This window comes from Colletotrichum phormii, assembly GCF_030913505.1.
Source record: "Colletotrichum phormii strain CBS 102054 chromosome Unknown BDP81scaffold_9, whole genome shotgun sequence".
Taxonomy (NCBI): domain Eukaryota; kingdom Fungi; phylum Ascomycota; class Sordariomycetes; order Glomerellales; family Glomerellaceae; genus Colletotrichum; species Colletotrichum phormii.
The window spans coordinates 697,073-708,638 of NW_026851451.1; the positions used below are offsets into that span (position 1 = coordinate 697,073).

At 52.0% G+C, this 11,566-nt stretch overlaps 4 protein-coding genes across 4 annotated transcripts; 2 read left to right on the forward strand and 2 right to left on the reverse strand.

The window, feature by feature from the left end:
• Positions 1–1,874: 1,874 nt before the first annotated feature.
• On the forward strand, positions 1,875–3,122 carry BDP81DRAFT_449224 (uncharacterized protein; the record flags this gene model as incomplete). Its single annotated transcript, XM_060592378.1, has 2 exons — positions 1,875–2,314; positions 2,369–3,122. The coding sequence occupies 2 exons, from the start codon at positions 1,875–1,877 to the stop codon at positions 3,120–3,122; spliced, it is 1,194 nt and encodes a 397-aa protein (XP_060445745.1).
• A 258-nt stretch (positions 3,123–3,380) lies between these two features.
• On the reverse strand, positions 3,381–5,058 carry BDP81DRAFT_219154 (uncharacterized protein). Its single transcript, XM_060582770.1, has 3 exons — positions 4,810–5,058; positions 3,859–4,760; positions 3,381–3,800 (listed from the first exon to the last, which is right to left on the reverse strand). Exons 1-3 carry the CDS (start codon positions 4,926–4,928, stop codon positions 3,640–3,642), a joined length of 1,182 nt encoding a protein of 393 aa, XP_060445746.1. The 5' UTR covers positions 4,929–5,058; the 3' UTR covers positions 3,381–3,639.
• Position 5,059: 1 nt separating this feature from the next.
• BDP81DRAFT_219153 (uncharacterized protein) lies at positions 5,060–7,169 on the reverse strand. The gene is made up of 2 exons (XM_060582769.1): positions 5,208–7,169; positions 5,060–5,154 (listed from the first exon to the last, which is right to left on the reverse strand). The coding sequence occupies exon 1, from the start codon at positions 7,050–7,052 to the stop codon at positions 5,511–5,513; it is 1,542 nt and encodes a 513-aa protein (XP_060445747.1). The 5' UTR covers positions 7,053–7,169; the 3' UTR covers positions 5,060–5,154; positions 5,208–5,510.
• Positions 7,170–9,087: 1,918 nt separating this feature from the next.
• BDP81DRAFT_426789 (putative adipose-regulatory protein-domain-containing protein) lies at positions 9,088–11,111 on the forward strand. The gene is made up of 3 exons (XM_060590312.1): positions 9,088–9,590; positions 9,656–9,840; positions 9,914–11,111. The coding sequence occupies exons 1-3, from the start codon at positions 9,588–9,590 to the stop codon at positions 10,860–10,862; spliced, it is 1,137 nt and encodes a 378-aa protein (XP_060445748.1). The 5' UTR covers positions 9,088–9,587; the 3' UTR covers positions 10,863–11,111.
• The last annotated feature ends 455 nt before the right edge of the window (positions 11,112–11,566 follow it).

Sequence of the window (11,566 nt, forward strand, 5' to 3'; positions counted from 1 at the left end):
GTTATAATGACCTAGTTACATAGGAGACTTGTTTCTATATACTAAGTAGAGAGGTAATATTAGCCTACGACGATAATATACGGCGGAATACTATAGCCTAACGAACTAATAGCTTAAATAACTATAACCTATTTACGATTACCTAGCTACGTCATCTTCGTATTTAAACGCCTTTTAGTATTATAATAGACGTATAAATGTAGCGTCTCAGAGGCTAGGTGTTACAACCCAACATGCATAACAAGGCCAGGGGGCCCGCCCCACAGGCCTGCGGCGGCTATCTACCTGATATACGCAGAGAATCCGGGAACTCAGGTGACTCCTCATGGAACGGAAGAACTATGGAACAAGTCACGTGACGATAAGGAAAGTGAGCACAGGATAAGGTGATCACAGTGATCACCCAAAGTGAGCGGTCCCAATGCCCTCGGCAATATGCCGACCTCGAGATAATTCTTCACCCCAAGCCGCCCGAACTCCGCCTCCCTCGGCACTTACTAGGAAGGCTATACGCAGCAAGATCCCATCATGGAGACTTTGCAGCATACCACCAGAGATTCGCTCATCAAGATGCGTTGCTCAACTGCAGCTGTGGGAAACCCAAGACACCAGTCCATTTCTACTTCTGCAAGCGTGGACGCAAGGCTACACCGCGCTACCTCCGCCAACGTATGGCCAAAGCAAGCATTGATTTCTTGTTAGGTTCTGCTAAGGGAGCCTCTCTTCTATGCGAATGGATAGAGGAGACCAATTTCTTTTCCGAAATTTGCCCGAGTCATTGAACAGGAACGTTAGGTGAAGACGGTAGCCTGTAATATAGTTTAGATTAGTATAGACCATGTCGGCATAGCGCCCGGCACGTCCTTTTGTTACCAGACGTTAAATACATCATCATCATCATCAACAACCAAAGTGAGCGCTCACCAGTATCCACTTAGTGATCACCAACGAACATGGTGATCAGGCAACAAAGGATATGTTCAGGATCAGGACTTGTATATAGGATGGACTCGAGCCGGGCTCTAGGACAGACTTCCCATAGCTTCTTCAGCAATTAACTTCATATCAGGATTAATATCCGCTTTCAGCTACTACCTTGACAAGACTACGATTGATCACCGAAGCCTTACCTACCCTTACGATTGACAGACATAGTTTCCTTGAACTATTCCACGACTACGATTACTGTTACCAGTTCCGCAGCCTCAACTTCTGCAAACTACCCCTACGACTAGCTGGCCGTAACACTAGGTTTCCTACTCGGGTTTGGTGCCGCATGTTTCGGCTCACGTGCTCACCAGCCGGTCGGTCCTGTGCCAACTGTGTCGTACGGACTGTCCAATCAGCCTTTCTGTAATTCGATCTCACGGATGGTAGGACATCACATATCGGGGAGCGTTATTCCAAACCCGTCCCCAGTTTAAAATATTTTTGAACGGGCGGTACGGAGAGGTACCTCTGACGTATAGGAACGGTACCCAGCCGCGCTCCACAGTACGTACGCAAGGTTACCTTAGTCTCGGCACGCCAGGGTGGGGCACTCGCCTTTTCCACACCTCATCGGACCCCTTGCATATGTGGTCAGGGGGGCCTTCGTGCGGAAAGGTGGAGACTAGCCAGGAAAAAAAAAAAGGATGAAAAAAAAAAAAGGGTGCGAGCTTTCCCTCGTCCCAGTATTCTGTCGTTGCCCAGCGTGCAAATCCCATCCACCACCCCCCATAACAAACGAGGACGCATGTTACCAATACCTCTTCTCTCCCATCGCCATAAGTGACCTCGTCTCTATCTCCTGGATGACCTTGTCCAAATAACAATCGCCTTCCATATCCATCCGTACATCCCATCTCTTCCGGAAAAGTTCAGTCGTCGCTAAGATGCCATACAACACTCGCCGCAAATCCTTGTCTCTGCCTTCGCTGGGCATCCACGTTCCAGGGAGCCATTCAAGTCGCAGTTCGGCCACCGCCGCCCCGAGTCGAAGCAATTCCGAGAATGGGGGGAACCGCGTAACGATTACATCGACAACAGTAGCGCGCCCGAACAAGAGACAAAAACGCTCGCATGGGGAGACATCACAAAAGCGTCCCGGGGACGCTGTTTTCGATCATACGCCACCGCCGTCTCCGACAATAAGTAATGTCGAGATGCAAGAAGCCCACAGCGACTCCGAATTTGCCACTCACACGAAAATCGAGGGAATCAACGACGAGATTGTAGAAGCTACCATTGCCCAATTACAGGCCACCTGTAACCGACCTCATCTGGTGCGAGAGCTGGCAACTGTGCTTTCGCAGCAGATTCCAATTGTCAAGAAGTAAGCCCTGCAGCTCCATTCTCAGTAGTCACCGACTTTCTAACAGATTCGTAGCTCCGCAAATCCCTGCGCCATTGTTTCCTCCCGCCTCTCCGCCTACCTGAAGCGGTCCTGTTGGAGCGGCCGGACACCTTGCCCGATGGCTAAGGAACTCGAGAAGATACACCCGCGCCGGACATATTTCTTTCTCACAACGCGCCCAAGACAGCCCTTTCCAGATTCACCAGCCTTCGCTCAGCGCGCCGTCATTTCTCCGTCTCTATCTAGCATCGCATCTGGATCCGACGATGGTGACGACATCGATCTTCGCCGGCGGGATCTAAGTCCGTCCCCTGAGGTCGATCTTTCCTCTCCTGAATTTGATGATGGTGACGAAGACCTTGCCATGCCTACTACGCCCGTTGGGTCACTACCAAGCAGTTTTCGGTACACGAGAAGCCATCGCAGCGCCTCCCCCCCTCTGGAGAAGGATGAACGAGAGTTTACCCAGACGGCCGACGGTCTGCAGAAACGCAAGCTCGCTCGCGAAATGTCTTTGACAGGCAATGGCGAACAGTCTGCCAATGCCTATGAACCGGTACGGGATGATGGCATGTTCGACGAGAAAAACAGTGTGGCCGTGAACAGCGGATTGGCATCCATGCATCAATTCATCACGAGCCCAGCCTTTAAGGCAACCGTCCCGACGAGCGCCAGAAAGGAAACTGACGGCGACAGCTGGTTCAAGCTGGGGGGTCTCCTAGAATGGGATCATAGCCCTGAAACCATTGAACTTGACGAGCTTGACTGTTTGCTGGACTCTTGTTAACGGCCGTGATATGTTACGTGAAGCTAAGGCCTGCTCCACGTCCCATCTCACCGTATCAAGTGTCGACTGAAGATTTTGGGGGCAACCCAATGCCAGGTGCGGCTTGATCTGTCGACCCTAAAATCGACTGGACTCCTTTTCGGGAGATTTGATACTTGGCAGGCGTTGCTGGACGATGACGAAAACGAAAGTGGAACCACGGCATACGATAACAGCGTGAAGTTGATTTCGTTTGGGAGTACGATCAGGGAATGGGCGGATGTCTTTTTTTTGTATTAGCAGTTGTAACGGCAGCTGGTCCCAAGGACGTCTGCGCAGGCTTGGTGTTTGGGAATCTAGGCCGGGAGGAAAAAGCTCAAAATTTGGCCGGGTATGATTGAAATGAAATAAACAAACCTCCCCTTCTGTACAAATCCCCAATGTCAGCTGTTGACGCCAACTTGCGGACCACCTTGGGACTGCAGCGAGTGTATCATGACTCTTCGGTTGCGAGTAGATGAAAGACCAGGTGTCGCGTCTAAGACACATTTGAATCCGAGACTTTCAACTCGATCCACAAGGTCGTCCCAAGCTGTGTAAAGTACGGGCGATCGACCTTTGTGACTTGAAGTCCCGGTGTAGACTTTGCGGCGTTCTCGACGATTTCAGCAATGTCTCGATTCCACCAGCATCCGTATTCTGAAAGAGTGGGTGAGTTAGTTCGTGCTGATAGTCCCCAAGGAAGAAATAATCTCACTCTGGAAATGGGAAGCTGCAGACTTGTCAAGTAACCCGTTGACAAATCCCCACCATCCTCTACCATGCTCAACGAGGACGATCTTGCCTGTGTTCGGCTTGACTTTACTGGCCAAATCCCGAACCATTTGTTCTGGGTCGCGGACACTACACAGAGAAAACGTTGAACAGACAAAGTCGTACTTAGCCTGCGGACAAGGTTGCTGAGGGGGAGGAGGAATATATTTGTGAATGTCTGACCGGAACATTCGTAGTCTACCTGAGAGGTAAGAGATATTACTCCACTCATCAGGAGACGGCGCAGTCTGCTTCTCGGTTATAGGGTCGATGCCAGAAAACTCTGGCACAGTTTCTGCGAGCTTTTCGACAGCGACGCCAAGCATTTCACCAGAAATGTCGACTCCCGTATAAGAGATAATCGGTACCACGTCGGTCTTGGATACTTGTGCGTTGGGCTTTGGCGGTGCAAGTGCCTGGACTGCTGAGTTCGATGGAGAGCTGAGAACATGACTCCAGTCGTAAAAGGGAAGGTTACGGCCGGTGCCCATGGCGACTTCAAGCACATGTCCGTAAGCCTCTACAGCAAGCTTTTTCCGCAGAGAAGTGATGCCCATCAACCACTCTGAGCCCTCGAGACTTTGGTCAAATTTCTTGGCCGATTCCTTGGTGAAGACATTGGGTCGCCCTGTCGGAATCGCATCTAGCGCCGGCTCTGAGTCCTTGTGGCAGCTCGAAGAATAGAACGAGGATGCTAAAAGGCTGATATATATCCCGAGACCCAGAGCTACCACCCCGGAGGCAAGCAAAGGTATCTTCCTAGCCTTGAAGATGGCATCAGCTGTTTCGAGAGTATTTGGAGCGGGGGGACTCGAAGGAAGTTGATTGGTACGACGAGAGGCGTAGCTGAGAGATAATTAGCAATGTGTGTTGGGCAGGGAGCGGTGAGACTAACGGCCGTGGAGCTCTTGGACCATGGCCCGCAGGTCGATTGGAAGCCAGTCGTCGAGATATTGTCAGAAAGCTACAGGCAGCCCGGCGAGGGGCGCTCGCGCCGACTGTAAGGTGTAGCATGACTCGGAATCGCTGCCAGGGCCGGTATCAAGGTGTGCGGTGGTGATTTCGGGAACCAGTTGCGGTAGTGTTAGATCATGGCGCAGCTGCCCGAGGTATCACCATGCCACATCTACGAATATACTGCAGTAGATTGCGGAAATACTGACCTTGCCTGGCGATGTGTGTGTGTGTATGTGTGCACAGCCGGAGCGTTTAATGACCCGCTAGTAAGCTATGGTCAGGTCTGGGATTATTGATAAGATATCCGAATCCGTAGAGGTGCACCACCTTACCTACCTTACCCTGTAGCTAGTAATTAAATGTGTGGGCCGTGTCCCGCACCTACCATCCGCCGGGTCATGTCTTTCAACTCTACTCCCCGATGCCATGGGAGTTCCGTGAAGGAATGAGTATCAATAGAGCCTCGGCAAAAACGCGGTTGATGCTGAAATATGGGCAGCCGTACGTGTAGGAAATATGCGGCACTGCTAGGTATCGCACAACGAATATATATTCTACCCAATGTTGGCCTGCAATAGTGACAACGAATGTGATTGCTTTGGGTTGCCGAAGGCCTCGGCATGTTACCGGTTTGATGATTTATTTCTTCGTACTTTCGGTGTCAGCTCGACGTAGCTGAAGTATCGTATGTAGCTTCAGCCAACCTTTCGCGCCCCATCCTGCAACCCCTGGCTGTACCTCTGGTCTCATAGATGCATACCACGAGAATGCCTTGCGATCCATTTCACGAGGTCCAAGGTTGCTCCAGCTATCGAATAGCAGCCTGAGAGCTCCGAGGAGGCGACCTAGGTTGCGTATTCTCTCGGCTTCATCCTCCAACTTGCTCATCTTCCTTTGTTTGGCTTTGGAAGCATTCCCGCCGGAACTATCGCCTATGGGAACATCTTCAGATTGGCCGGTAGCAAAACTTTTGAGTAGGTACGCCCGAGCTGGTTCCGGACGATGTATCGGAACTCCGACGACGTTACGACTTGTTTCGCTGGCCCTGCGGCTACCGGATCCATTGTTCGTGTTCTGAAGATCCAGTGCCCAAACGGCCACATCGTCACATCCCCCGTGGATCTGTGTGAGTCGTAGCCTCTGGGAAAGCGCCTCTGTGACGACGTTGCGCATCAGTCTCCAGCGATCTGGACCTAGCATCTCCCCTCCGAACCACCTGGTCAGCACTACGATCACATCGACAATGCCAGCCTCCCTGATGAGTCGTTGTATGAATTCGCCGCAACCAGTTTCGCCGTCATCTTCACTTGCCTCGCGTACCTCTCCCGATCCCTGGGTTTGCCCGCCGCCTTGCCCTTGCCTCTTCACTCGATAGGCCCAGGCGTTATGTGTGGCCGTTTGTAGTTGTGGCTCAGATAGTAGGAGTGAACGAACGAGACCTGACGCCTGAGTGCTGTCCTCGACATTTGCCACCCGCGCAACAAAGGTGGACGATTTGAAAGTGACCTGGCGGCTGGCAGACCACGGGGTTTCTGTGAAAGCAGCGCTGCCATGGTGTTGCTTTGATGACTCTGACGGCTTCCCGCCTTGCAGACCATCATCTGTTGCGTATTTTGAAGATTCTGGAGCCGCCAAACCACTGCCTTGCAAATCGAAGTCGCCTCTCTTGAGAACAGCTATAGCTCTGCCCATGATGTTGACCTTTGGCTGTCCTTCGCCCCACGAGCCGTCTTCGTTCCCGGTCTTGGCCAGTCCAATGCTAATGGCCTTTGATTTTGAGTTGGCGCTGACAACAGCCTGGGCTAGACTGAGACGACTCGACATAGGCTGCGTTGGCATTGTGTGTCTGAGAAGTTCCAACACGAAGGCCAACATCAACGGCGCCCGATTGGTGTATATGGACGCCCCGGCGATCTCCTTCTCGTCCATAACAACGGAAAGACTTAGGGCACCCTCCGTGTCCTCTAGATGTTGGGCTGGGCCCTCGGAGTCGTCGCTGGGGTGATGGACCTTGGGACGCTTCTCACTTGGAGAAGTAAGATGATGCCCGGATCTTTTAGTGCTTGCCCTCTTCAGGTGAGTCTTGCATGCTGTCTGCAGGGCCTTGGCCGTCTTTGAGTCGCCAAGGCCACGCTCTATCAGGTCGAGCGAAGCGTCGCTTATTTGCTGAATGCTATTCATATGCTCGTGAGACTGGCGGAATCAAAAGCAGAACCACGCACTCGATCAACACACCTCCGAAGCTCCACTGTCTGCAGTGCTTTGACCTGGCCCATTGCAGCCATCACCGATACTCCCTTCCTAGAGGTGATGACCCTCAGCAATTCTTGAAGATCCTGTTGTGAGGCCATATCGAAACCGGCCAGGACTATGGTTTCACGGGTTGCTTCCTCGAGCTTTGCTTGTATCGGAAGCGTTAAAGAGAAAGGGTCCAGGCAGCGGTAGATGGATTAAGATAGTATGAAATGGCAAGGGTCGCGTCAAATGATGTGAATGAACGAACACTGGCCTCACCCGGAGGCACAGCAGGTAAGTAGGTGAGGTACTCACTGTGATACTTCCGACTGCACTGAATCATTACTTATTATACCTACAGTGGGGTGCCACAAGTTCGTGTACACCCCACCACCACGCGTTCCGACGCGTTTTCTCCCCAACACCTCTTTTTCTTCCACATACCACAACTTTAGCAAATGGAGGCCAAAATACATGCTTTTTGCTCTGGAATAATAGGGAGTCACAGAGCTAACTATGAACTCACAGAAGTCCAGCGAGTAGCGATTACCGCGTTTGTTATGGCTGGTAAAAGCTACCGCGAGGTCGCGGTGCTCTTCGGCCTGCCACATTCGACGGTGCAGAAGACGGTTCATCGATACACTGAAGGCAACGGCTTTCAGTCGCTGCCCCGGAAAGGAAGGCCAGAGAATCTTTCTAATACGGAGAAAAGGGCTCTAGTCAGATCTGTTCGAATCAACTACCGGCAACCGTACCATGAGCTCGCTGCTGAGTGGCAAGGCAGAGCTAGTCTCCGCACTGTTAAGCGTGTTCTCAAGAAGGGAAGCTACCGTAAATGGAGAGCTATGAAGCGGCCCTTTATAACACCAGAAGCAGCGGCCAAGAGACTCGAATTTGCAAGAAACTGGATCCGAAACCCAGAAGAATTGATGGCAGTATGTGGTTTGGTGGCAAGGCCTTGTATGGAGATTCATTTTCTAATTCTTGAGTATCTAGTGCCAGTTCTCTGACGAGTCTTCATGCCAGAACAACACCTCTGCCCCAACAGAGTGGGTGTTCAGGTTACAGCAAGACCGTTGGAGCAAGAGATTCATCAATCTTGTGAGCCACGTTAAGGCGAATATATCTATTATGGTATGGGCAATGGTATGGCAAGATGGTCGCTCTGGATTGGTCTTTCTCACTCGCGACGGTGCCTCCCGACGGCAAGTCTACAGTACAAACAGCTATATACAATGCCTAGAGGAAGGGTATTTACCTCACGCAGACGAGACACGGCACTTTGTCCAGGATAATGCCCCTATTCACTCGGCAAATCGTACGACAGAGTGGCTATTGGCCCAGGGGATCTCCTGGCTCGAATGGCCTCCTTATTCGCCCGATCTGAACCCAATTGAGCATTGCTGGCGTATGATGAAGTCTAACCTGCGTAGACTATACCCAGAAGCATTCACTTTAAGGAGGAATGAGTTAGATATAGAAGAGTTCAAAGTGCAATTAAGAGCGGCGTGGGAAGCCATCCCACAACTCAAGATTCGGAGTCTAATCGACTCTATCCCGCGCCGACTTGCGGCAGTAATTCAAGCACAAGGGTGGTATACACGATACTAAAGAGCAAACTCAGGGCTTTCTTTTGCCCATAGTTTTGCCATACAAATCAAAAGTTTGACAGTTCTGCGGCCAGTCGAAGTATGGTGGTGGAAATGCGGGAGGTTGGGCAATGGTGGGGTGTACACGAACTTGTGGCACCCCACTGTACCTATCCGCACATCGCATGCCCGTTGGCTGTTCCTGCCCACCACTACAGGAACAAATAAGGCATTCGTCCTCCTTCCTAGGTTGCCTTGTGCACGGGCATTTTCACCGAGTACCGGACACACTGTACTCCGCCAGGTAGGCACGTGTAGGGTACCTTACCTATGGATACATCGCCGCGGGGAATATCTTGCCCAAAGTATTCCTGCGCAGCATGGAAGGCACTTACCTTACTACGGATACGTCACCTTGCCTTTCGTCAGGGAAGGTAGGTAACTACCCATGCTACCTAAGGTAAGGTACTCTGCATTGGTATTGGGTATGGGTAGCTGATGCGGCAGGGAATGTCACATGCAACTTAAGGGAAGCGTTTTTGCCTCCCAAACCAAATGAATGTGCATCAGCTCTACACCTTGCCAAGATACCTCTTTTTTTTCCGAGGCAATACCTAGTGGAAGCCATCGAAATTGGCAAATTCCAGCTGGCGAGGGCGAAGGATAGGAGAGCGGCATGTCAGCCCAGCGCCACACGTCTTTGAACTGCTACGGATACACACCCTGACACCAAGTCAACGGGGCTTGAGCCACTTTGCCCACCATCATCATCCCTTTGCTCAGAGCAGCTCGAGCTTCAACTCGGACGACATCATTCTACACGACTTGTTCACCTAGTCATTCTGACCAAACTCAGCTGCCCAGCAAACAGCCACATCTGTTCTCGGACATAATGGTACGCTCTCTGCCCAGTATTGCGATGATTCGCAAGCTCTGTGATTCTAAGTCTGGTGGTGATAGGAGGTGTTGAACAAGGCATCCCGAGTGGCCACGTCCAAGACTGCACAGCGTACACTTGTGAACGTGAGCCTCCTCGTGGGCACGTCGCTATTTCTGCTGCCCTTTGCTGCTGTCGCCTCGGTCCTCTTTTTCCGCGACTACCTACCTGAGCAAGTAGTGACGACCCCAGTCCATCTCCAGTACGGGTGAGTATTTTTCGCCCCCTGCCTGCTTCAAGATTAACACAACGAGGACGTTGCGGGCTAACACTACCTCTAGATCAGGAGCGAATCCCTTTGGAACAGCAACCATCCCGACGTCTGCTCTAAGGACGCAGCAGGAGTACGATGTCTCCGTCACTTTGTCTATGCCCCGTTCGCCTGCCAACACTCAACGAGGCAATTTCATGATTGCCATCCACCTGTTGGACGTCGGCGCCTTGTCGGCGGGAAGCGAAAAAATACAGCCTCATATTGCTCCTGAGCCCTATGCCCATTTCGATGGAAAGAGAGTTCTTCTGTCTTCGCGGCGGCCCGCTTTGGTGCCATATCAAGATCCAATGGTATCGATGGCGTCGCGAATACTCTTTCTAGCCTACCATGTTTTGTTCGCCGACTCAGAAACATGCGTTCTTAGCGTGCCTATGGCCGAGCGCGTTGAGTTGGCCAAGGGCTCCTCCTTGCCCGCCTCAGCATACCTCGAGCTTCAGGGCGGCCAGGATATCGAGACGTACTCTGCCTCAATTACACTGACTGCTCAGCTCCGGGGCTTGCGTTGGCTGATGTACAACTATCGTGTGATGACTTTGACCGCTGCCGTCCTGTTATTCTGGGCATCCGAGATCCTGTTCATGGCGGTGGCATGGTTGGCATGGTCTGGGCTCTCGAGGTCGTCACCAGGCTCTGGCGTCAATAATGGAGGAGCCTTGTCGTACAGTAAGTCGATGGGTCAAATCAAGCGAGAGGATGGAAGTGGCATTGATGAGCTGTCGGATGCCCCGAGGACCTTCCCTACCTATGGGAATCAAGCTCCGTTACGGTATGAGCCTGAAGTGAAGGATGAGCAACACGCGGGGCCTCGTGTGGACGACCTGCTCCCGTTCGGTGGTGAGGCCGACGACGAGGAAGAAGATGACGGAAGGGGGTTCAGAGGGGACTCGGGTATTGGGACGAGTTACAGCGAGGGAGGTTCCAGCAGTGTGCGGCGGAGGTCATCGCATAAAAGTTGATGGTGCTTGCTGTGGTGGTGTTATCGCCGAAGTGCAATTGGGATCTAGCGAGAGTACCTTGAGCCTTGAGGTCATAATACGTTGGGATGGAAAAAGTAAAAGACTAATGATGAAGGCCGTTGAGTATTCGTCATTCACTTTAAGAAATGTTCATAGCCAAGCTGCTTGCGTCGACTTCCTCGGATTGCAAATATACTACGAGCCTACCTTACTTTAGTACAAGCCATGGGTAAACCAGCCAGCTGTCAGCAGCGATCTCTGTGGCCATAGTGACAGGCAAGGTGTAGATAGGAGGGATTGGTATTAGACCTCGCTGGGGTACGGAGTATGCCTTTCCATGCTTGTATGCCTTCGCTTACCTAACGGGAGGCGGGGAGGCACCTGAGGTAAGGTACCTAAGCAATTAAGGTAGGTAAGGTGGGCGTAATAAGTCGCGGCCCGGAATACCTATGGCACTTCATGGATGGAAGGAAGTGCCTGCCCCCCACAGTGCACCAGTGCACTTCATCCCAGCGGATGTACGCAGTATTGTTATGAAGCTGCACTTGCAAGTCGCGGGAATCCAAGCACGGACACGGGACACCCAAGCAACCTTCCCCCTCCAGGGCACTATCTTGTCGCTTCCTTGCCCTCCCACACCGCCAGCTGCCGCCGCCATCGTCTTGAGCCTTGTCCTATCTTCGACCACACCACGAAGTAACCAC

Coding starts and splice junctions, on each gene's coding strand:
- BDP81DRAFT_219154 (XM_060582770.1), bottom strand. CDS start 4,928: ATGCTACACCTTACAGTCGGCGCGAGCGCCCCTCGCCGGGCTGCCTGT. Junction 4,761..4,809: donor GGTCCAAGAGCTCCACGGCC/GTTAGTCTCACC, acceptor ATTATCTCTCAG/CTACGCCTCTCGTCGTACCA. Junction 3,801..3,858: donor TGCAGCTTCCCATTTCCAGA/GTGAGATTATTT, acceptor CCACTCTTTCAG/AATACGGATGCTGGTGGAAT.
- BDP81DRAFT_219153 (XM_060582769.1), bottom strand. CDS start 7,052: ATGAATAGCATTCAGCAAATAAGCGACGCTTCGCTCGACCTGATAGAG.
- BDP81DRAFT_426789 (XM_060590312.1), top strand. Junction 9,841..9,913: donor CCAGTCCATCTCCAGTACGG/GTGAGTATTTTT, acceptor CACTACCTCTAG/ATCAGGAGCGAATCCCTTTG.